This window comes from Nuphar pumila, chromosome 16, assembly GCF_984573655.1.
Source record: "Nuphar pumila chromosome 16, dmNupPumi1.hap1.1, whole genome shotgun sequence".
NCBI classification, from domain to species: Eukaryota; Viridiplantae; Streptophyta; class Magnoliopsida; order Nymphaeales; family Nymphaeaceae; genus Nuphar; species Nuphar pumila.
The window spans coordinates 69,631,075-69,657,935 of NC_143264.1; the positions used below are offsets into that span (position 1 = coordinate 69,631,075).

General features: G+C 37.4%; 1 protein-coding gene across 1 annotated transcript in view; it reads right to left on the reverse strand.

The window, feature by feature from the left end:
- Positions 1–26,861, reverse strand: part of RECQL2 (RECQ helicase L2) — a 62,512-nt gene that overhangs the window by 12,801 nt on the left and 22,850 nt on the right. Inside the window, exons 11-17 of the mRNA XM_089992336.1 lie at positions 22,053–22,105; positions 21,910–21,987; positions 21,745–21,810; positions 20,039–20,105; positions 19,863–19,916; positions 18,488–18,595; positions 1,589–1,668 (exon numbers count right to left, since the gene is read on the reverse strand). Coding sequence (XP_089848462.1) covers positions 1,589–1,668; positions 18,488–18,595; positions 19,863–19,916; positions 20,039–20,105; positions 21,745–21,810; positions 21,910–21,987; positions 22,053–22,105 — 506 coding nt within the window. The remainder of the gene's footprint in view (positions 1–1,588; positions 1,669–18,487; positions 18,596–19,862; positions 19,917–20,038; positions 20,106–21,744; positions 21,811–21,909; positions 21,988–22,052; positions 22,106–26,861) is intronic.

The window sequence follows — 26,861 nt, forward strand, 5'->3', positions numbered from 1 at the left end:
GTTTCTCATTTGTTCAAACTTGAGTCGCAACCCTCTCATAAATTGAAAGAATTGCTCATTATTTATTTGCTTTTTTCTAGTTTGAGCATCATTGGGAGTTTCCCAAACAAGTTTTAACTTAGCCATTTGATTCCACAACTTCTTTAAAGAGCCAAAGTACTCTCTAATACTTTTGTCACCTTGTTTATAATTGTGTATCTTATCTTGAAGCTCCTATCGAAATACAATGTAGCATTGAGTATAAGTTTGTTTAATGAAGAGTCATGCTTCATTGGATCTTTCAAACTCCAAAATAGTTTCACATGTATCTTCGTTCATACTTTCCATAAATAAGAAAAGTACCTTGACATACACAATTTTCCATTCCTTCAAAGCTTTCTTATAATCAATAAGTGTTTTTTCCCTTTCTTCTCCTTTAAGAACCTCCTCTTTAATGGTTTCATCCTTTTCTTTAATGGATTTTGTGAGAGTGAGTTTGTGGTTTTATTGCGGAACCACCAACATACTCCCACAATCCTTTACCAATAAAGATTCTTTTGATGGTGGTAGCCCATAAATTATAGTTTTTCCATTAAATTTTATTGGAACTACCGTCACCACTTCTTTTTCAGCCATAGAACCAAAGAATACAAAGAAAGAGAGAAGAAAGAGAAAGCAAAATAAATACTTGAGCAAACTTTCAACTCTTTTTAAAGCACCAATGTCTCTATGCATTCATAAGAAGATCAAGTTAGTAGGCACGCTTCTTGAGGCAAGGCCTGATCTTCACGCTACCTCAAAATACTCTTGAGAAATAGTTGAATAACACAAGAGTGATACCATGTCACGAACTTAAGTATATGCCTTGATGTGCCACTTATGGGCAAGAGAACACTTAGAGAATATGACCCCTTAAGAGTCAATACACGAAAACACAAGAATGAACCACTAAGGGCTGAGAACACTCATAAAAATAATGGATATTATTGGAGAATAATCCCTTAGAGAATACATACAAGAGAGAGGGGTCCCACCCCTTTATATACAAGAAGAGAGGCTCTAGGGAGCCGTTGGGACCTACCCAACGGCTAGAATTCTAGCCATTGGGTAGGGTCCAACAACTCTACCCATTTCCCCAAAAGCCCTTCAAGGCTGGGAAGAAATAAAAAATTAAATAATAAAAATAAAAAGAATAAAAACAAAAATACATTTATTTTTAATATACATGTGAAAAGACTAAAATGCCCCTGAACAATATATGTATGGACATACATATGTAAACACATATAAACATATATATGTTTACATTATACGTGTATACCTTAACAGATGGGAGCATTCTGGTAGTTCTCCAAAATCCATACAATTATGTAACATCATGACAGACGACCGTTTCTTCCAAGATTACTCTTCTCATTTTGTATCACTTACACACCAGCCAGATTGGGGGACGGTGATTTTGACCAGATGGATGAGACTGGCAGTTCAACAATCTGGGAATAATTTAATTTTGATGACACTAGCTGATCATGCAAAGCATATTAAGTATATAATTGCCAACAAAACATGCAACAATCAAAATAAACTTTTCCTGAAGTTCATGTCTCACCAAGATGCGGTCTAATAAAAGCTGAATAATTAGCTGCTCTATCTCTTCTTTCTTCAATTCAGGCACATGACATGTACTTCCTGGTTAACCAAATAATTTCACACATAAGCTCTACTCATGCTCCATGAACGCGAGATAAATATGATGAAATAACCATGAGCAAATATGACTGAACATAAAAACTGAAGACAAATTTCAGTATGCATAATCATGCAAATGGTATAGCTAAATTATGCAGTGTCAAGACTCAAGAGCACAAATATAAACTTGTCCAAAGCAGCTTCTCTTTGACATACATGTAAAGAAAAGGACCCAGAAACTGTATTTATTTTGCAACAGAGAACACTTTCAACAGAACTTTTCTCAAAAAAAAATGTACTGGTAAAGAATAAGACTATTTCAAAATCACCTTGGAGTATAATAACCACAAGTAAATAGCCAAGGCTCTTCATGTAGAAATCTGTTAACTTCAGTTTCACATCCTGAATAAATCTGGGCATTCAAGTCCATTTTGGACTAGTTGTTTGACCATGACCCGTATAAATCCTCATCGACCATGGCCATGAGGTTCTTTTCTCAAGTGTTCTGCAACTCTTCTCCTTCCACTCTCTTTTTTCAACCGTCTTTTTCTTCTGTGTACTTTTCACCCAAGAAGCTGCTCAAGGATGTGCTGTGTCATGGTGGGCAGTCTCTTTAGTTCGAAAGGAGACCACCAAAGCACAAGTAGGAGCAGGCTTCATTGTATCATGTAAGCAAAGTTGCGGATCTCTCTGTTGCACCCAGGATCCATTATTGGAGGGGCAACTGTTTCTTTAAAGAAAGTGCCCTTGAGGCATGCCTCCAAGCATTTTCGAGAATTTCAATTCCATTATATTTGTGCCATCCATTTTGCACTTTATGCGAACAAGATCGTCAATAATTATATTGATTGATATCAAACCTCGATACATAAGTAACCCTGCTTTTCATCAGAAATTACTACAGACCTATTAATATTTTCCACTAATCATTAGGGATGCATACGGGGCGGGTTTTGGATCCCAAAATACATTGGAGAGTCAGGTCGGTTCGAATCCAGGACAGCCAAATTTTGCAAATTCTTCTTCCTGAATCCGACCCATTTGCAACCCTACTAATCACATTCATATACATGTTTTCTGCTCTAAACTAGTAGATATCTGCATTTCCTGTTAATACATGTATAAACTTATGAGAAACTTCTAAATCTGAATAGGACAATCAGATTATAGACCCCTAATCTCATCTCTGGTCATATCCTATCTCTGGCTAAATATCATAGGTATATGAATCTATTTTCAGATTTAGCAAGTTTAAACTAGTTTTAGATAGTATAGGAAGGAGACAATTGAGATTGATACCTTCTATCTTCATATCATACTTCACAATTCACATCAACAGCATGCTATACCCATAAATACCTTCTCTCCACAACCATGATCTTTTTTCCTTTCCATCTTTTTTTTTCAACTTGATCATATTATTGCTTCTATTTTAAACCAGTCACCTTAGTTGTCAAAGGCAGTGCCTAGGCGACCTAGGCACAGCCTCACCGCCTGTAATAACCGTAATTTTTTGCTAATTACTTTTGTTTATAAAATAAAATAATGCGAAATATGCAAAATGGGCCTGGGATCCGTATTTCGGATCCAGGATCCATAAAAGGGTACATACGTATAGTATCATGTAAACCTATGAGAAAAGAAAATAATAAATAAATAAATAATAGTAATAATATTATATATATAAAATAATAAACATAGGAAATATATGTATATAACTCAAGGATTCACTGTTGGATCCATTTGGTTTCTTTATCGTGAATATGCATAGGATGAGAAAAAGAAAGGTGAAATCTGAAGTTGGAGGTTCGTGGATGATTTTTATAACCCTAGTTGGTAGTAGGTTGGCAGAATATAACTTAAATGGTGGAATTTCTGTTAGCTGAATCGTTTAAGTCTATCTCATGTAAGATGTCCACAGTAGGGTTTATAGAACCCCATCTATGTAAATCTTTAAATCTTTGGGTCGTTGATATCTATTTACAGACATGTTGCTACTCGATTATTTCGGGGTTGATTTATTACCTGTTTTTCTTGTTACTGCTTGTTTAAGCACACACCGTTATTTCGGAACATAGTGTCTATGCCTGTAATTTAAAAGGGGAGAAAAAGGGACTGCGTGATGATCTGCATATAGGCAATTTCTTGTTAATTGATTTCTTTTAAATTTTGAAGTTTTGCTATCCTCAAAATGAAACACTGTTGTGTATACCGAAACAGGAATAGATGTGTTGATGATGCATCCCCATACCATGTTTTGAATTAGACCTAAAGTCAGTATGTGTTCCAACTGACTATGTATATATATATATATATATGTCTTGGTTACTGTTGTCAGGGCTGATTTTCATACATTTTCGTAGTCAGCTGAATGATGTAAATCTGATTTCCTATTTTCATAAATGGATATACTCAATCCTAAACAGTTAAAACATGAATAGTGTGATACACTTCGGCTAGGTACATGAATTATTAAGGTCCGACAGGATCTTGCATGTGTTACCTAATGTTTTGCTTTAGGTTGTTTATTAGCATAATCGATGGTGCTTGCTGGACAGCCAACTCCAGCTGATCCAGTTGGCTGGGCTGGTTGACTGGCTCAGTCGGCTGGACTGAATGGACTGAATAAATTGAATGGACCGAATGAACTGAATGGACACATAAAACTGAATTTAATATATATTGTGACTTGCCTTGTTGTCTCTAGCTGAACATTATATTTTTGTTCAGAATTCTATGAGTGATTTAAAGGCTGGTATATTGGTTGCCATGGATGTGTATGATTTCAATTGACTGATATGAATCAAGTTTAATGAAAATATGTTCCAGAATTTATAAATATTGTGTATGATTTAAATTCTGATATTAATAAAGGAAAACCTTGAAACCTACACACACCTATCTATGTGTCAAGAATAGGTTGAAATGTTATTTCTAAGAAGGTTATGTAACTGTTATTGTTATGATTATGGTACTCATGAGTGTGAGCATGATTCAATTATTAGTAATTCTTCTTGAACATGTACGCTTGATTAATATGTGAAATGGTACATGTACACTCATACACTCAAAGAAACCATGGATTGGTTAATACCCGTATGTGATGTAGGTAACACACACATAGTGAAAATGCATATGAATGAGTAATGACATGGATAGGTTTGGGTTTATGATTGCATGAGTGCACATGCTTTTGGCACTTTGGCCTAGTGTTATGAATGAAACACTAATTTGGTTTTATTATGTGGTGCATCGATGGTCTAAATGAACCATCATCGGCCTGGAGAGCCGTGGAATTGGTTTCCTTTCACATATGTTTTTAACTGCATCAATTGAACCACAAAAGATGGTTTGGCACATTATTACATTGTTCTAGTGGTTTATATGGGCAGGAGTCCCGAATGGGTTCCCGCAAGGGAGGATGCGGGTTTTTACTTTACTTTTGCATATGGTGTTGCAAACTTAAAGAATTAACTTTAATAAAAATATAATAAGAACAGTGTAATATACATTCTGGGATATCTCATCTGAAGTATGAGAATCTTAGAGATCCGGTCTTGATGAGACTGTGAGGATACAAAAACTTTGTGTGCTGTAATCTGGTCCCCTGAATCCGATATTGAGGTTCTTTCTCCTGACCACGGTTTTAGGGAGAGTCAGCCACTTTACTCGGGAGTGGTGTGTTTGACATAGTTGTTGTTTATGGTACCAAGAAAATGGCACATGTGGGCGTGGGGTGTCCCCGACATTAGATGTGGAGGTCTAATATTCCGAAGGTGATTCGGTCGAGGGCTAAGTTGAAACCCAGTAATAAAATACAAATTGTGTGTTAAGTTACTCTGGGAACCTACTTGACCTCGGAGATTGTACCTGTTTGGGGTATCCGCGAGCAACGGTAACTAAAAAAAAGAACTTAAAGATGCGTGTATTTAATAGGGCATGCATATGAAAAGATGGAACTTAAATGAAAGATAACAAAAGAAACCATGCATTGCACATAATCTTGCATTTTCCTGTTATGCATTAGATCATGCATGTTTGAATCATTCTCTATATCATGACATGATTTGGTGGCAGCATATGATTTACTTCTTGAAATCATGCTGCAAGGTTTGGTTATTTAGTTCTTGATATATGGTACTGCTTTACTGTTCTTGACTGGTGAGCATATGTAATTGTTGGTAGGTATGGATATTTGAATGCTGCAAATTTTATATCTGCACTCACTCAAATCATTGCATGAAATCTTATCCATGTTCTTTGTCTCACCTGGGTTTTTTAAAAGTAGTTGTGTTCAGAATTTCGGTTCTGACACCCTACTTTGTTGGTTTTTCACAGGATATGGTGAACAGTGAAGTTGGACTAGCTACTGGGGATGGATGAGAGTCATACTTGGGCTTGTCAGCTTCAGGAGGGGACATAGTGGCTCTTTCTTTTGTCTTAGTTCTTCTTGTTTTTTTTCAGTTGTTACTTTACTTTTAGTTGAATAAAACATTGTCTCTGAAATTTACTCTTACTCATAAATAAAGAAATTGGTTTGGTTCTTATGGATGATGGTTGCAACTTCGTTTGTGGTGTTTGGGGTATCCAATGAAAATTGGAACTGTGAGGACCCCGAATCTCTGAGAAGGTTTCCGCATTGAAAAAAAAAATATTCTGCATTTTCAAATGGTATAATTTTGGGTCGTTACAACTTCAATGTGTTTCGTTCTCTAATGAAAAACATGATTGTTAGCTATATGGGTAGTTGCTCGATTATCACACATCATCAACATTGGGGATGGAATCAACACTTGTAGATCTTTTAGAATGGACCTAACCTATATCATTTCAACAGCAGTTTGAGCCATAGCTCTATATTCTGATTCAGCACTGGAACGAGCTACCACAGTTTGTTTCTTACTTCTCCAAGTAATTAAGTTTCCTCCAACAAACACGCAGAACCCTGTGATGGACTTTCTATCATCGATGGCCCCTGGATATTCTGCATCTGAGTATGCAATTATATCAAGGTTGGAGCCTTGTTCATATAGCAATCCCTTTCCAGGAGAGGATTTCAAATACCTGAGAATCATCATAGCTGCCTGCCAATGCACTAGAGTAGGTTTGTCCATGAATTGGCTTATCTTACTTACTGCTAAGGAGATATCTGGTCGTGTTACAGTGACATATAAAAGTTTGCCAACCAGGGATCTAAAACTTCCACTGTCAATAGGTTCTGCTTCTTTATCATACATATGCAGTTTAGGATCCATTGGTATATTCGCTGGTTTGGCGCCTAACATCCATGTTTCCTGCAGTAGATCAAGTACATACTTTCTTTGTGATAGGACTAACCCCTCACTGATTCTGACCACTTCTATGCCCAAGAAATATCTAAGAGAACCGAGATCTTTTGTGACAAAATGCTTCTAAAGATGAATCTTTGTGTCTCAGATATCCTTTGCACTACTCCCTGTAAGAATAATATCATCTACATATACAACCATAACCACAATACCAGCGGAGGTTTTCTTGATAAATAAGGAGTGATCTGAAGATGACCTGTTGAAGCCAAATACAAACATAATTTCAAATAACTTCTGAAACCATGCACGTGGACTTTGTTTAAGACCGTATATAGCTTTCTTTAGTTTGCACACCTTGTTACACTCCCCCTGAACCTCAAACCCGGGAGGTTGCTGCATGTACACTGCCTCAGATGGATCTCCATATAAGAAGGCGTTTTTCACATCTAACTGACATAAACTCCATCCATAATGGACAGCTACACATATGACCAACCGAATAGTCCCAAGACGTGCTACTGGAGAAAAGGTCTCAAAAAAGTCAACTCCATATGTTTGAGTATACCCTTTAGCGACCAACCAGGCCTTGTACCTTTTAATTGAGTCATCCGAGTTGTACTTAATGGTGTAGACCCACTTACATCCAACGATATCTGCATCAGTGGGAGGAACAACCAAATCCCATATGTCACATGAGAGCAAGGCATCCATCTCGACCTGCATTGCTTGCTTCCACTTAGGATGTAATAATGCTTGTTGATGATTAAGTGGGACAGAAGTGGCAGATAAAGAAGAGATAAAATTCCTCAAGTGAACCCCAAATCGTGCCTCAGTAAGAAACTTGGAGATAGGATGTAATGTGCATTGCCTTTTTCCTTTTCTGAGAGCAATAGGTATGTCATCATCAACATTAGACATCGTAATATTTTCAAAAGAACTCACTTCTAAAGAAGGCGATAGTGTAGGTGTTGATTCAGGTGGTGATCTGCGAGTGTACACCAGAGGAGGACCCTGGTACCGAGCAAATGTGGGAGACTGAGAATGAGAGATAGACTTAGAAAATGACTCCAAAGGAAAAGGAGGAATGGGAAGAGGCAGGGTATCACCCTGTTCAACATGCAGTCTGGATGCAGTGGTAGAAAAATAAGGAACAGATTCAAAGAAAGATACATCTGCAGATTCTGCACTAACATACTCTTGCCGGGAGATGGGATCATAGCACCGGTAGCCTTTTTGATTTTTCGGATATCCAAGAAATACACACTTGATAGCTTGGGCAGACAATTTATCATGGTTAGGTCCAAGTTTATGAACAAAGGAAACACATCCAAATACTTTGGGAGAAATCGGGAACAAAGGAGCATTAGGATAGAGAATGTGCAAGGGAATTTGTTCTTCCAAAGATGAAGATGGCATACGATTAGATAACAAGCGGTGAGAACATCGTCCCCCCAGTATGAGGATGGCATATTTGATTGCAACATAAGGGTGTGAGCTACATCTAGAAGATGCCTATGTTTTCTTTCAGCAACGCCATTTTGCTGAGATGTATGGGCACAAGTAGTTTGAGGACGAATGCCACGGCTTCGATAAAATTGTAACAATTCATTGGATTTGAACTCAAGAGCATTATCTGTGCAGATAATCTTGACGAGAGACTGAAACTGAGTTTTTATTTCAATAATTAAAGATATAAGAATGGAAGCAACCTCAAACCTTTCTTTTATTAAGAAAACCCATGACAATCTGGAAAAATCATCAACAATAACTAAGTAATAACGACACTGAGACCGACCAGGTACTCTACTAGGTCCCCATACATCAACATGCAAAATCTCAAACACTGTTTGACTCGATGGACTCTGATGAGAAGGAAAGAAGCTTATGTGATGTTTGCCCAATTGACAGGCGTCACACTGGAATGAATCAGATGGAGAAATCTGAGGAATAAGTCTACGAAGCTTTGGCAAAGGAACATGACCAAGACGGAGATGACACGGATAGGTACTGGAAGATGGCTCAGACACAGAATTCATGGATCCAACCGGCTGATGTAGATAATAGACACCACCCTCCTCATGGCCTCCACCAATCTGCTTTCCCGTCAGCAAGTTCTGAAAAATGCAACACACAGGATCAAATATCACCCTATAATTATTCTCCTTAGCAATACGACTAACATATAGTAAGTTCTGAGGAAATGAAGGGCATTGGGGTCTTCCTCTACCTCCAGTACTACAACCTCGACCCCTTCCTCGAAAACTCAAGAAAGTACCTCTTCCATGACTTGAGGTGATTGCTAGGGCAGATGCCTGTGATTCAGAATGAGTTTAAGGAAGAGTGATGGCAAGCCTACTCAGACGATTATAAAACTCTGCAAGAGTAGGAACATCAGAACTCGTTAGCATTTGGACTTTGGCAAACGAGAATTCCGATGACAACCCTGTAAGAAAACGAGCAACCATAGTCTGCTCCTGATGGATCTTCTGTTTGGTGCAGCATAAGGGTTTGTATGCATTTAGCCTCTCAAAAGCAGATTTAACTGAGGCATAGTATTGCGCTAAAGTCTGATCTCCTTGTTGCAACTGATAAATCTCCTGCTCAACTTGTAGAATACGACTCACATTAGTTTCATGAGAATATGTATCACGGAGATTGTCCCACATTTGTTTAGCTGAGGTGTAATAAATCAGTCCATCAGCTATATGTGGTTGTACACTGTTCATTATCCATGTCATCACGATGTCATTGTCTTTGGCATATTTTCCTATTCTTTCAGTGGGCTCCAATTCCAACAAGACGTGCTTTTTTCGATGACCGGAAACAGACATTATGAAGGTGCGAGACCACCTCGCATAATTCGAATCATCTAGCTTAACTGAACATCCATATGAAAATGGATTTGCAAAGGCCTTATATTCACCAATGGCCTCTCCCTTTTGATGATTATCTAAAGCACGTGACTCAGCCATGTAAAATTTCTTTCACCCGGGGCAACCAAAAAAAAATTAGCCAACAAACTATTTATGTGAAACAATAATCTCCTGCATACTTTGTTTCAGATCAGAATAGTGATCAGATCACTACCACAACAACCAAAGGTTAAACAACGACTATCAACTTTGAGATTGAAAACAACTACCATTTAATCTTCCAAAGCAAAGATCTGTTCCCAGACATTCAACAGTGATTGATCCTTATTTTTAAATCTGATCGCCGACTGCAATAGTTCAACTGCATCCATTAAAAATAGTTCTAAACCCAAGATGATATCAATCAGATCTAACCTTGATCTATAAATTTTTTTGATCCAGTCGATGTCTTCAGACGCAATCTACAATCAGCAGTTGCAGCGTCTTCAAGCCACAATCAGTTCACGATTTCAGCAGCTTCTCCACGATCACGATCGGTAAGTGACCTCCACACCAGCAAAAAAAAAAATGATCACAATTTCAGCAGCTTCTCCACGATCAACACCAGCACACGATCACGATCGGTAAGTGACCTCCTCACCAGCAAAAAAAAACACGATCACGGCAGCACAGTTTTTGTTTTTGTTTTTTTTTTATCAACAGTGTCGCCCCATCTACGGCATCCAGTCCTTCTTCACGTTCAGCGGCAGCAGCGTCATCCCAGAAGGGAGACCCACTCTGATACCATGTTGTTTTCTTTCAGCCCTAGGTTCGATTTCAAAGAGACGAGAGAGAGAGAGAGAGAGAGAGAGAGCTCATCGATTCATTAACCCTAATCACTTATTTAAAGAGGTGATTAGGTGTAACACAATTACAAGTAGGCATACGTAATTATGCTTAATTACGTATGACCACCTCAAGACATATGAATATTACTTTTAACAGTTTTAATTTTCATTTGGTGTGAATTTAAAAGTCTTAGTGTGATTGTATGAAAGTAATTTGTCTAGGGTCAATCCTAAGGGGGTAGGGATGTAACATCGCGTATTTTCGCACTTAGTCATTTCATGAAATTTTCAAAAATTTGGCTAAGTCTGGGAGAAAAATCGTTTAAGGCTCGATTTTTAGACCAATGTCTTCGAGTCTGGGCTTGGCCCAGGTTCCATCGACAAGGTCGTAACGAGCCAATCAAAGCGAGATAAAGAGTTTTATTTTTTACCTTTAAATTCAAGCAAAATTCGGGTTATTTTCGAGCGAAATTCGGAATTTGGTATTTGTGTAATATATCGTTGGATGTATCTCAGAATTTTGAGAGCAACGATATTTTTATTTTCTGAATTCGAGTCTCGATTTGCCCGAAAATCGCATTTTTTTGAAAACTGAGCAATTTATCGAAATGGATCTGGAGTTGGATCGGATTGGATCCAAGGCCTACGATCCAAACTAATATGGATTTGGGTCATATTTAAGTCCTACTTAAATCTGGATTTGATCCAGATCTTGATCCATTTTCGTTTTGGGTATGGGTTTGGATCTTTGATCCGGATCCAAATCCAAGCCCAATGTTTTTCAAGCTTTAAATTAAATACAAAGCCTTAATTTCGACTTTAATAAGGTTTATTGAGATAGCTAGTTATGAATTTATAGATTTCGCTTTCTGTTGTAGAACGATTAGAGAATCAGATCTTTATTATCTTAGATCTTGATATGATGTTATGCTTGGGTCTTTTGAGGAAAGACAAGGTCATTCTGTGAAAGACACCTTAAGCGAAGTCATGACAGCTGGCCGCACAAGGCCTTGAGATATGAGAATAAGTTAAGGTTATTTTGGACAAAGAGTCTGTTAGAAATAGCAAGGACAACAAACGATAACCTGATTATGATAAAATACAAATATCCCATTCAAGAAAAAAAGTTTATTAAGAAAATCACGCATATATTTTGTTCAACTGAAACCTTTCTTAGGAACTCATTATAAGTTGTCTTGATCACTTTAAAAGCATACATGTTTGGGATCACACACACATGTGCATCTTTGTCAATATCGATTAACTCAGACTTCGATCTATATGGAGAGTCATTCAAGGAAATTTCACGGGCGAAATTCTTTTAAGGGGGGTAGGATGTAAAACTTACGTTTTAAAAAAAAAAAAAGAGTTTAGTACAGAGATCCACACTTGGATCCATTTGGATCCAACCTGTGGATCCACATTGCCAGTGAAGTGCAGATCCAACACTCGGTTGGATCCCGGGTCTCGGATCCGGTCCGCGCCCCGTGTAACGAAACAGTTAAAAAAAAAATTCGGACTCGAACCCGACACGGACTCGATAACCCCTTTAGGGTTATAACACTCGATGCAGGGGGGTAGGTTTTTAAAACTCTCTTCCTCCCCCGCGCTGCTCTTCGTTTCCCCCTCTGCGAGGCAAAAGGAAACCCCTTTGGGGTTTCCCGAATCTCCCCCCTCCGTGCCCTTTAAAATCGTGCAGCGGGGAAGGAGGGCTCTCAACCTGCGCCCTCCTTGCTCCCTCACCCATGCGCTCTCCTCCTCTCTGCCTCCCGTCTCCGCCTCCTCCCCTTCCTCTGTGGCCACCGGTGACCAAAGTCGTCGGCAATCATGCTGGCAACCTTCACCCGCGGTAACCCTCACCAGAACCACCGTCGGCATCACCAACCCTTGTCGCCCTCTTCCTCCCTGTGACTGGCAAACACCCCTGTCGACTTCGCCTCGTTCCCCTCTGCTAAGATCTCGGACGATCGCTTGACACCCTGCGTCGCCCCTTCGTCTCGCACATCCGGCCACCATGGCCCCGGCATCGACAGCCTGCCACTGGTCGTCTTCGCATGTAACTCCTTTCTTGTGTCTTCTTCTCCTTCTGTTTCCGTTTCTTTCCTGTTGATCGGCCCCTGCCTATCTTTCTTTTCGGCAGCCATGGTCGTCCAGCAAGGGCTAAAAGCCTCTGCCAGTTTTTTTGACAAGTCGGCAGGGGGAGACGCCCCTGCCGCCTTGGTGCTTTCAGCAGGTGGGGGAGGGAAGATCCTCTGATCCCACCTGTTCTTTCTTTTTCTTCAGGGAGGGGTTGAGCTCCCTCCCTGTCTCCCTGTCTCGGCAAGGGAGGGCAAGGCCCTACCTGCTCCCCCTCTCTCGCTTTCAGAATGTCTATTGCCCCTGCCTTGCTTACTCACTAGTTCGGCCATTGTACCGGCTAGTGGGTGGAGCTTCAGGCATGCTATGCATGCATGGGCGCATAGGTGGTGTTGGCTTCGATGTCCAGCGTCGTCGTGGTTGTGTGTTGTACTATGTTGCCACGAGGTGCCAGAGTACTTAGCTTCTCTGCATGTCCATCGTGCACATGTCTGTGTACACAGTTGGTGCTTTTTGGGTCTTTGTGTTTGCTTTCCCCTTTGCCGCAGCATAATCGTGTCCCTACTCATTGCTGGAGGGCTCTTTGTGCCTATTGCCGGAAGGCTTGGACATGCGGTTTGTCAGGCCACACTGCAGCATTTAGTGTGTTGTTGTTATTGGTCCCCTTGCCGCTATGTAGGTTTTCGAATGTTCGGTAGGTGTTGGCTCAGGTAGGGAATCATAGCAGCTCTCCTACCTGCACTGACATTTTCAATGTCTGTATCGGCAAATGACGCTTCGCAGTGGCTTGGCCTTTGGGCCAGTACTGCGACGTTTGCAAGGGATGCTGCCTGGTTGATCCTGCCAGTAGTCGTTTGCTTAAGCCATGCATGTGATAGTATGAACTAATCCAGACTGTGTATCTGCGAGGGGCTCATTAAATCAGTTATAGTTTGTTTGGTGGCCCCTGTTGCTGTTCAAACAGACAGGGAGCTGGGCTCCCTGCCTCCGTCATTTCATGCCTCTGCCTCCCTTAATGAATGCCAGGTTGGGTCCGGCTCGCCCGCCCCTCCAGTTTTCTTTCAAATGGTTAATTGATTACCTTTTTCGCAGCTGGCGCAACAGAGCACGCTCGCCCCCACATCGATTTTGAGGTACGAGTCTCCTCTTTTAAAAATAAGTGAGAAATCGAACGACAGTTCGATTTCATGTAATATCTTGGATGGAATCTATGGGAAAAACATGTATGTGCATGTTTTCCTTTGAACGCATGGAGGATGATCCATGGATCATCCTCCATGGCTGAATTTTTGCGTATTTAAAAAAAAAATCATGAAGTAAAAATTATGTCCATGTATAACAGAATTTTTATTCATGAAATGAGTGGTCCTATGAGGGACCCCTATGCTAAATATCGATTTCCAATGGTGGGTTTTAATATGGGCTGTGTATATGCATGCATATAGGCGTGAAAATAGTGTTATATGCATATATTTTTCAAAAAACATATATGTAATAGCATGCTTATTGAAAACATTGGATGAATAGGCATTGTTGAATAGGTATGTAAAAATAGGTTTAAGGTTCACGTTACATTTTTTATCATGCACATATAGCTTGATTGGTTGACAGTCATATGTGAATATGAACATATGTTTAAACCTGCATATTTGAGCCCCTAATTTGTAACTACATGTACGCATAATCCTAGAAATATTTACTATATGTTTCTTTAATGGAGGCTTGCCTAGTCATGTAATTATTTTCCAGAATTTTTGCTAAGTATGGTGGACTTAATCTGATGAATGGAGTTCTTATGCTTTAGTTTGAATTTAGCAGGTTGGATGTGAATGCATGTCTGTTAACATGTTATTGAAAAGTTTGTTTTGGTACAGGTGCATACATGATATGAATGTGTGCAGCCCTGAAATTCAATTTCTAGATCCGGGTTATGTTCATGTGTGTGGATGTTAACACATGTTAAGAATGAAAAGTTTCATATGCTTATATTTATGAGACATGTTTAATTATCGTGCATTTATGGATTGGTTTCAAGTGCATGTGCATACATGAAATTGATATGTGTTTAGCATGTACAATCCTGCATAAATGTTCTCATGTACTTATGAATCATGAATAAATGCATGCGTGTTAAGTGATTATATGAAAACAATTTCACATGGATGGTGAACACATGCATATGATTGTGGTAGCTCATGCACATTGTTAAATTGGTATGAATGAATGTGCATTTGGAATCATGTTGGTATCATTGCAAAAATTGCATATTATTATGGTTTTTGCATATGATGCATCGATGTTCGAAATGAACCATCATGGGCCTAGTGGGCCTCGAGCTTTGGTTTGCTCTTCCTTTATGTATTTTACATGCATCGCAAAAATCACATTTATTTTTATTGCACTATATTGCATTGTTCTATGTGTTTCCATGAGCGAGAGTCCCTTGATGGTTCTCGAAGGGGTAAATGCAAGCTTTTGCCTTTGTTTTTGCATGTTGAATTGCAAAACTCAATAATTGGCTCTTAATAAAAAGATAATGAATAAGAACAGTGTAATATACGCTCTATGACCTCCCATCGAAAAAATGGGGGTCTTAGAGATTCGGTTTTGGGGAACCACGAGGATACAAAAAAAAAGACTATGTGTGCACTAATATTTATCTCTGAACCTGATATTGAGGTTCTTTCTCCTTACCACAGTTTTAGAGAGAGTCTGTCACTTTACCTGAGGATGGTGTGTTCGACACAGTTGTTGTTTTGGTTTACCAAGAAAGTGACACTTGTGGGCGTGGAAGGTCCCTGATGTCCCGACATTAGATGTGGAGGTCTAATGTTGCGAAGGTGATTCGGTCGAGAGCTAAGTTTAGAACCCAATAACAGTTTGTGTGCTAAGTTACCTTAGGAACCCTACTTGACCTCAGAAAATTTTACCCATTTGGTGTATCCGCGGGCAACGGTAATTAAAAAAAGAAACTTAAATTGTGTGCATTTAATAGGGCATGCATATGGAAAGAAAAACCTTAAGGAAAGATAATAAAGTGTTCATGCATTGCACATAAATCATGCATATTCCTGATAGGCATTAAATCATGTGTATTTTACCTGTTTCCTTAATTATTACATGTTTGTGGATGCATAATGATTAATTTCTAAGGTATGTGAAATGTCTTGCCTACTTAAATTGTGATTAATGTTGTCGATTAATATTTTTTTATGCTTAATAAATGATTCATGTTGCATGAATGCTAAATTGAATTATGTAATTGTCATAATTATATTCCTCTGAATTATTACATGAAATCTTATATGTGTTCTTTATGCTCATTTATTTCATTAGAGAGATTCGTATGCAGAATTCTTTGGATTTTTTATACCTTCTATTTGTGATTTTTCGTAGCCACAAAAGATCAGTGAAACGACTAGCTCCTGAAAGAGCTACAGGTGTCACACTTTTGCTGGACAGATCACAGAGGGACGGTGTGGCTCAGTCTTTTTCGTTATTTACTTTTATGTCATCAAAATAACTCTGATATGTCATTTGCAATTATTGTTAGATACTCTTTCTTTCATGATTAATAGATAATGAGTTGCTATGGGTTGGGATGATAAGTGTAAGCTCTATTGTGGTTGGTTGTTTTATTCAATTGGGAGTGAAACTGTAAAGGCCCCGGGTTTCTGGGAAGACTTTCGTAATGGTTTAAAAAAAATGCATTTTTAAGGGGTATGAGTTGGGGTCGTTATATGGCATGTGCATGTGTTTGGCTAAATGTGCATGCATTGTGAACATAAATTGTGAAATTGTGTGTTTATGCTCACTAAAATATTGTAACTTGCATAAATCACTTTTTGAGATGTGTTAGTGGTTATATGTGAACCACTGTGGGTCTATGTAAGCCAGGAGCATGTGTTGCTCCAATGTTATTGAATTGTTTATGCATTGCAAAATAATTTTTGAAAATTATTGGTTTTTTTTAAAATTAATTACATTATTAAATTATGAGGGTTAGGGCCCAAAATGATTATTGCATGTTGATTTGCAAAACAGTTCTTGTGTAAAGAACTTGAAATTGATTTAAAATGGTAGAAGAGACCAAAAGAGTGTAATTAAGCTCTACCTTGATGTGCCTTCCATAGTGTGGAAATCTTAGATGGTGGTCATGGGAGACCATGAGGATAGTAAAATTCCGTATGCAATTGTGTCCTCAGAACCCGATGTGTGGTTCACTTCCCGGCTACGATTTTAAAGGGTTTTCAGCCACTTTGTCTGGGGGGTAGTGTTGTTGACTCAGCTATAATTATTGGTATACCAAGAAAGTGGCATCAGTGGATGTTGATTTCCCTGATGTCGTAGGTGTTGATTCATAATGTTCTGATGGATGGTATTGATTTCTGATATCGGTCGAGGAACAAGTCTGGAACCTAATAATTAAAATATAAATTGTGTGTTAAGCTATAACCAAAAACTAGCTTGAACATCGAGAATTGTACCCGTTTTGAGTATCTACGGGTTTAAAGAAAAGTGAAAATTAAATTTGTATGCATTTAATAAGGACATGCATGCAAAAGCAACTCTAATAAATAACTTAATAAGTTATTCATGCATGTACATTGAATCATACAGATTTTACTGTTCAGCATTACTTCATGCATCTCTGTATATTTGATTTTGCATGATATCAGGTTGGATGATTGAATGTTAAAATAATTGTAGTAAGTTAATGCTTGTAATTTTCCTCTGAAATTTATATCTGAGTTAATTTATGTTATTTCTTTTACTGTTGGATTTTTAGATGAATTCGTATAAAAACTTCGGTTTTTACCTGTTTTCTTAAAACTGTTTTACAGGCATAGATGCTCAGTGACGTGTGGGACTGGCTGGCTGGATGCCGAGAGACTTGTGACTTGGTGTTTGGGTTCTAACCAGAATGCACAAGATTTTTTATAGAGTCGATTTTATATTTTTGGACTTGTCGACTTATTGATTAATTATACGAAGTTCAATTTATTAATTTAAGTTGATTCAATGCATGGAATGGTTTGTGATTTGGTTATATTAAATATGTGATGTGCCCCGGGTCCTTGAGAGGTTTTCCGCAAATGTTTAAAAAAAAAATCACTATTTTTTCGAGGGTCAGTTGGGCTCGTTACACTCCCAACGACTCTATGGGAGCCCCCTAGGGTCCCATTTTGTATATAAATATAGGGCTTTGCCCATCTTCCTTTAATGTTTTTTCAAGCATTTCAATAAGAGATTTCTTATTATTTTTAAGCTCTCTCCTCTTCCTTGTGTGTGTTTGGTGTTTGCCCTTCGTGGCATATTGTATCTTGTCCATTAGAGACATTGTGCTTATGTGATTATGTCTTCTTGTAGTCACTTTGTGACATTGTTTTTTGGCACTTGTATTTATTTACAACCCCTTCCAATGGCTAGAATTATAGCTGTTGGGATCAAGTTGTCCCTAAAATATATATGATATATATGTACAATAAATATATATATATATATGAAAATTTTAACATTGACTACATTTTTCTTATCAGCTACTAGCCTACTACCTTGCATGATATATAAAAGATGCAATGCAATAAGTGACAAAACAATCTAACCCTAATAAACAAAAGAAAAAAGAACTAAGAGAAAGACAAGACAACCCTTGCATAGACAAGACCACCAGTTTATCATAACATAGAGTGCATAATTTGGTCCAGCTTGGCAACAATGTTTTGCCAAAGGGAAATTACAGCCCATATCATACCTGATTTTCTAAGTTTTAGTTTCATTTTGTCTGCCAACTGCAACATTGTAATCCTTTGGTCATTCTCATGCAGCTCTTGTATCAATAAGACTAGAACTTTTAGGCATGCTGCAAAAGTTTCACATAATGATATTATTGTCATCTCATAATGGGTTACTCACATAGAATAATAAATATCAAAACCAAGCTGTGAAATATAATCACTAAACCATAGCTAAAAAAAAAAATAGAACATAATTTGGTTTAACTGTCTTTCCTACAAACTAAAGAATATCTTATTAGAGAATTCAAAACAGCACTAGAGATAAAAACAAGAAATGACGTATTGCTGAATCAGGATTGGAAATATCAAGTTATCAAAAGCATAAGCCCTTTGGAGAGTAAAGTGATAAAGACATCTGCAGTTAAGGTGTGTGTCCTTTGCCGTAAGGCCTAAGCCAAATGAGAAACTATCCCTGGTTGGCAAGGGAGGAGTACTCATGGAGTTTTACACAGCAAACACAAACTCCTGTCCATGGTAAACATGACACCTCTCAGCCTGTATGGGACGTCTGAACTATAACAGTGGTTTCTCCATGTCACACACACACACACACACACACACACACGACAAAAAGAAGAGGGTTTCACTCAACAAATAAGCAAAAGAAAAGACACTGCTGCAGAGTGAGATCTACTCCCACAGATATCATACAGAAAGAGACATGCAAGATAGTATCATCCAACAATTAGCACAATATGTAACACCATAAAAGTCTAGCACTGATGATCAACAGGACAATAAGTTTCAACAAGCATCAGCTTTCCAACACTCAGTGGATCATCTAAAGGAAATCAGCCTCATGGAATTTGGCATTGAAGTAAATGTAGATCCTTGCAATGTCTGATTCCAAAAGGTAACATGCATGACAAATGAACACAACTTGAAGGCAGAAAATTGTCCAAATAATCATGTATCACATAATTTACATGGCTTGAAACTCTGATATAGCTTCATGCTTGTTTAACTCAATTAAATAATACCAGCAAGAGTAAGAGTCAAGAAACATCACCATGCCAATTGGGTACGTGACAACTATTTGCAATGTGTACTTTGTCTAGACAAACATGCTGACAAACACTCCCATGCAAAAAAAGAATGGCATGATCTGTTCAAATATCTTTTAATCTCCATCAACCATCATAGTCTTATTTTCACTCATTACTTGGCTTTTTTAGTGGCCCTTCCCCAAATGTGTTCCTGGTTTCAGTTTGAACCATCTTAATCTATCAACTGGCATATTGGTTGCAGAATCCTAGCCCCATGGTGGTTCTAAATACAAGAAAGATGCAAACCATAAGATATTCAATTAATAGAATCAAGTTAACATTATACAAGTGGCATCTATTTCTTTAATTTCAGCTGCATATGCACAGTTGTCACACATCCCTGAAAAGCAAACAAAGAGAAACAGTTAAGTGATGGTACTTGAGTTGCCAATGTTAAACATTGTTAATGACGAAACATTGTGATTGGACTAGAAACAAAAACAAAGAAATTAATCTGATCACCATTGCAATCTTGTACAGGCTCTCCAAAATGACGGAAGAAAGCACTTCGTCGGCAACCCTTTTTGGACTGAAAATAATGAATGAGGACCAAGAAAATCAATAGAGAGAGAGAAGACTGTGAATTTTTACTGAATAATTACTGACAAGTTATTAAAGAGAAAAACTATGGACCATTGTACGTTTGGCTACTTTATGCCATGAAGAGTGGCCAATATGGGCAGCCACTTCCATGGTTATTCAATTCTTTTACATGAGAAACCCCCAAAGAAAAATTGAACCACCTCAAATTTCATGGAGAGCATTAATTTATGAAGAAAGACCACTATAACTGGGACATGCCTAACAATATAAGGCACCACTGATGGACATTGTGGTGAATTGCAAGGATAATTGCCAGCAAGGGCATGTGTGCCTCCATTAGTTTTCAGGACGAGCTATGTTGTTCACCTTAGTTTGGCCCAGTGACAAACATCAACACTTTTTACAAAAATATCACGATGAAAAAGCATAAATATGACGTTTTGATAGGTAATAAACTCTACAACAAACTCAGATCTCACGTGATACCTCTTGAGAAAAGATACACCTCATTTTCAACCGGCTTTTGTCATTTTTAATTACTCTTTATTTGTATTAGTTTGTTTAGTTTTCTAGATATTTTCCAGAGCCCAAGTACAACTAGTGCTGGGTACCATATGGTGATACTCTCCAGGGAGGCTTACAAAACTAAGGGCCCAAGTACAACGAGTGCAGGTTGAAAATGCAATCATGTCAATTGTATCTCTTCTCAGTCATGATTTAAGTTTTGTGCCAATCAAAAAAGAAAAAACCCATAATCATTGTCACGGACAAGCACATGTATGTGCATGTGCAGTTGCATGTCACCGTAAATTAATCCTCCCTTAAGGCAGACACTGAGCCATTCAAAATTTATATTTTCACAATGATATTCAATATGACTAGGTGATACCTGTCACCTGGGTACAGGTACAGGTACAGGTACGGGTACGGAGGATACAACACAGAAATTCCAAAAAATGTGGGTATGTGGACAATATATATATATATATATATATATATATATATATTAAATATCACATAAATTCAAAATAAACTGAATATAATCTAAATACATATGTTATATCTAAAAATATATATTATATACTGAAAATATAATTATAAATTAAATACAAACTTGCATGTACTGAGAGTAAAATGGCGTGTCCGGGTGTCCACGTGTGTCGACACGGGTACGGAGGGCAAAATGGAGTGTCCGAGTACCATATGGTGATACTCTCCAGGGAGGCATACAAAACTAAGGAGATTGATTTTTCAAACAATGCCAAAATGAAAACGGAAGAGTTAGGTTGTGTTGAAAATTACTTGACAAAAATGCAAAGGCGCTCTCCAGTATGAGACAGTAATGGTAACGTAAATGTTGTGAACATAAGTAAACATGGACAAGCCAGTTTTGTCTTTATAATTATCAAGCTAAGATGATGCTGTCAACTTCTCCCAGATAACACTACGAAGGTTACTTCGACAAATGTCCATAAAGCAAACTTGCTTACTTCAAAATAATCTCTAAATTAGAGAATTATAATTAAAACACATGGACTTTTACTTTCTACACATAGTGAACTCCCTTTAAAATGTACTCATGATAAATAATACGACAATTCCATGCCAAACAAATTATTATTTACCTGGCAGTATCCCACCATATCATAAAGATTTTGCAAGCCAGCATTTTCATAGAAGACCATTGAGCTCTGATCAATTCAATAGAAATGTTACATTTCTATGCTTGTCATCGTCATAAAGAAAATCCTTAAGAAAACTTTTAACATATCAAAGTAATTGCAGTTGACCTGTCGAGGAACATCACCAGGCCTGTAAAGCAACAAACAATCTGCAGGAAGGCCATCCCGTCCAGCTCGACCACTCTCCTAGAATGAGGACAGTAAGTTATGAAAGTTAATAAAAAATAAACAACAATACTTGTAAAACTTACTTGGTAGTATGCCTCCATCGACTTACTCAGGCTATGATGTATGACAAACCTGACTATATGCATAAGAATAGTTAAGAAAAGAAACATACTCTCAGCAATCAAGAAATACTTGAGAAAATAGATCATAGGTAAAATCAACATGAGGGCCAGAGTATCACATTATGTATTGTCAATATATCAATACTGACCATAAGATTCTGCAGATTGCAAAAGTTTAGTTCATTTGATTCTTAAGTCATCAGTTCAAGAGTCAAAAGTAAAATCAGCATCAACTGGACACACACATGCACACATACTTCTAGCAACTATTGTTATAATATGATAGTCTTTGTAGGAATGGAACAAGTTATATCCTGTCAAACAAAGACTGGTATAAGAAGATTCTTGTCTCACAATTGACATGCTATGCTTAAAGCATCAAAGTTTCAGTTCACATAATCATAAGCGCTAATGACGAAATGATAAGGAAATGATAATAGGACAGATGGGTATCTTTCTGAACATCATGTGCTTATGTTTTTATAGCAGCTCTGAGCAGATTATACTCAAGAGCATGGTCAGCACACCATATGTTTCTTGAAAATTTTAAGCTGCATCAAACAGCTTTCCTGAGAGGCACTTTCCCTGATCTAAGACCCTGTCAGACCAAGGCAACTGCATTCTGCAAGAGTTGCAGATTCAAAGCAATTACATAGGTCTTTTAGCATAATGCAATTTATGGTGATTCATTCCACCATTGCAGGGTTAGGTAACTGGTTGAAAAGTATCTTTATTCTAAAATGACATGAACAAACAAGAAAATCAAGTGATTGGATTGAATCACTTAAACTTGGATTGAATCACTTGAACAATGGAGGCTCAATATAAGTGGACCAAACAAGCAACTTGGACAACCAAACTTTAGCCCACCATGGATTTGAATGCATCACACAAATTTGTTCAAGCATGTGCTCTGGTCTGGTGAGTCCATTTCACAGATCAACTTAGAGGCAAGATGCACTATAATAAAGAGAGACTTTGAAAGAGTTAGGCTACCTCATCTAAGTAACAATTATGTAGCTTTTGTTGAGCACCTAAGTTTTGATGACACACAATATGATACACTGTCATATATGATTTTTATGATATGATAATATGCCTTCATGAATCATGTTATATTATGACTGGATATGATTTGTCATGTATGTAACGAGTATTTGATGCAAGGTTAATTCACCCAAAAAGAATGGAGACCTCCTACTCAAGTACAACCTTGGTGCAATCGTACTCTCTGAAGAAAAAGCTTGATGGGTCATTCTTTCTCAAAGATCATCTAAAGAGATCGGCTACTTCAAGATGAAGATTTTTTTCTTCTTTAGAGTCATATGTAACAGAACCTTCAGAAGCATGCATATTGCATATTACATGCTTTATCATACAAGTCACTCATTCACAAAAGCTATGTTTCATAAAAGCATACGATATTTCAAAAAGCACCTTTTTGAAAACTAATCATTGTACCTTCTTATAAACTTTTATGAGAAAGGTATTTTGACAAAATATAATAGCTCATGATTTCAAAAGCATTAATTGTACCTTCTAACATGCATATATGAATAAGACAACTTGAAAAGAAAAGTAATGATTTCAAGTATGTAAGGAAAAGACAAACATAAAAATCGACTAGTTGAACTAACAAAGAAAACTAATATTATTATAATATGTTTAGAAAAGACTTTAGTTACTTTATACAACTCAAGAATGTCGACTTACTTAAAATCATCATTCTTTCTGTAAAACATTAAATACCACCTCAAAAACTTTTTATAAATGACTATCTTAACCCCACTCAAGAATGTCAACTTGCTTAAAGTCTTCATTCTCTCTGTAGACATTAAATAACACATCATAAAGTATTTTGAGATATGACCATTTACAAAATAAAGAACTCAAAAGCATTTATTGTACTTACAGACATACTAAGTCAAGTGACGATTTGTAATAAAAATATTAATAAACTACAAATCATTAATTGAATAAAGACAAAACTACATGATGATTTACAATCCAACGTTCAATGTACTACAAATCATTTATTATAAGAATAGACCTTTTACAAAATATATCACACCTAAAATACTACAATGAATAGTGTACCCCAAATACTACACTTATAGAAAGAAAACTTTTTCGAAAAATACATAAAGTTGTTTTTGAAATGACTTGACATCTCACATCCCAAAAAGACAATCATTTCAAAAAGGCAACGACTATTTTCTGAAGGCTATATAAACACAAACAAAATTGTTTTTCAAACAATGGACATGTGAGCTTACAACGAGAAAAATTCTTATTCGATATTTGAAAGAGAGCCTAAAAAAAGAAAGAGAAAAGAAAGAGAAAAAGTCAAGAATAGCTCTTTGACAAAGAGTATTTTCTGAGTAAAAAGAACAAAACATTCTGAGAATCCTTCATTCGTGCATTCATATCATTCTAAAGGTTCTATAGGAAGTATTGTAACTTTCTGTTATTCACTGTATTCCTTCTTTGTTAAAAGAAGTAGACCTCTGTGAAAGAGGGTGTGCCCCTTCTCTGTTGAGAGAAGAAGACCTCTGTGAAAGAGGGTGTGTTCCTTCTCTGTTGAGAGAAGAAGACCTCTGAGGAAGAGGGTGTTGTACTATTTATCCGGTAACTCGGATGTTATAGTGAAAGGCTCAAGTGTTTTGCTTGGGGACTGGATGTAGGTCAGTGACTCGACCGAACCAGTATAAATATTGTGTTTTATGTGTTGTGCCTTATTGCATTTAATTTTTAATTTATCGATCTATTTCATATTTCACTATTCACCCCCCCCTCTAGTGGAATTTTAGCTTTTAGTGATTCAACTAGTATCCAAGTATAAATCATATAATATTGAGCAATTTGAAATCAGAGGCATCTTCATCATTTTAGGACGTTAGATCTACTGGTATTGTTGTAATTCATTTTAGTTTTGGTGTATATTTTATTTCTTACTTGGATGGAACATGTGATTCTATTTCAGCATATGTACCTTGCTGTAATCTTTCCCTTTAGAGGTCTTTCACATAATAAAACTTGATGGAGTTGACCTCCATCCATTGATAACTATTGGAGGCCATGGCTTCTGGTGCCTCTTCTCCACCTCGTTTTGCATACAGCAGCAGACCTGATCATTACATCGTATCAGAGCCAGTACAATCATCTTTTCAAACTTGAGCCCCCTCATTAGCATCCGATTGTGAGATTTAGACATTCTCCTGCAAGTTATTGATCTTCTCCAATCATTTTTCTCACCTTCATCGTTTCTTTGATCTTTTTTTCTCTATTTTAATATTTGTTGTTCTTTTCTTCTTTTCTTCTTTTCTTCTTTTCTTCTTTTCTTTTTTTCTTTCTTTCTTCCTTTTTCCTTTCTTCCTTCTCTTCTTTCCTGCTTTTTCTTCTTTTCTTTCTTCCCTTCGAGCTGATGTCATTACCTTTGTCAGCTGCCAGCATGCTGATATCAGCAACTGCACAGTGCTGACATCATATCTGCGTCTTTTGTAGTCTGTTGTGCAGCCATAAGCAGATTCCTCCTTTTGTCCTTTGGTTATCTTGTTTGGTTTTTCTATCATCGACCCACTCATTAAGCCTGTTATTTCCTAAGGTGGGAATCAAATTAACTCCATCAAGCTACTTTGTGTATAAAGGAATCCTTGTCCCTCATATTCAATATGAAGCTTTGGGATCACATAGATGGATTATGTCCTCCGCGTTGGTTGATAAAAAAAGGAAGAGAAACCACTCAAGAAGAAGAGCAAACCAAAGTAGTACATGTGCAGAATCCAGCTTATGAAGATCAGGTAGCAAAAAAACAAGACCTTATTGGATTGGTCAATTCAACACTGTCATAAGAAGTGAGTTACTCAAGTAACCATTCTCACTATTGCAGCTGATATTGAGAACAAACTAAGGGACGCCGGTGCACAAGACTCCCAGGGAAATTTAATGAATTTCAGAGAAGAGTTGATTCATTGTATGAGGGAGGAAAAACAAAAACAAAAGTCCGAGTATCTTGAGAAGATTAAAAGAATATGTAATTAGTTGGATTTAGTTCAACACCCTGTCTCAGATGAAGACAAAGTATACTATGCTTTACGTGGTTTTGATGATGGGTATGAAAACTTGTCACAAGAATCACAACAAAGGCCCCCATACCCGTTGTTTGCTGAATCAGGCATATGCTTTACAATCTGAAAGCATACTTAGTGGTAAGAAGGCTATTTCCAGTTCATCAAATAATCCTCATGTTGTATTGGCTACGAGAATCAATAATAACAATAACAGCAGTTATTTTGGTCGAGGAGGAAGAAGAAGGTGTGAAAATAACTGTTGGTCATGGTCAATGCCATTTTAAGACAACAAATTTAATTATATTGGTGGATAAGGTGTTGGCTTACAATGGAAACATGTATAATAATAATGCTGGTTGTAGGTTTCTCCTTGTGTGTGTGTGTGCATACTAATGGCCTATGTAATTCCAAGAATGGGAAGCCAAGATAATATTGCAGCACTAAATGCCCTCATGAATGACCTGAACATAATACTATTTATATTTTTTCAATTTTTTATGCTTTCGAGATTTTCCTGAGATTTTTTATCTGTTGAAAATATCTCCGAGAAAAACCCTCACCAAGAAATTACCTTGAACGATATAGGTGACTATGATACACATATGCATACATGCATATGTGCAGTAACCATAGGGTGCACCTACTCCCTAATATGGACTATTGCACCTTTTTCAATCCAATGGTTGGGTTAATTTAGAAT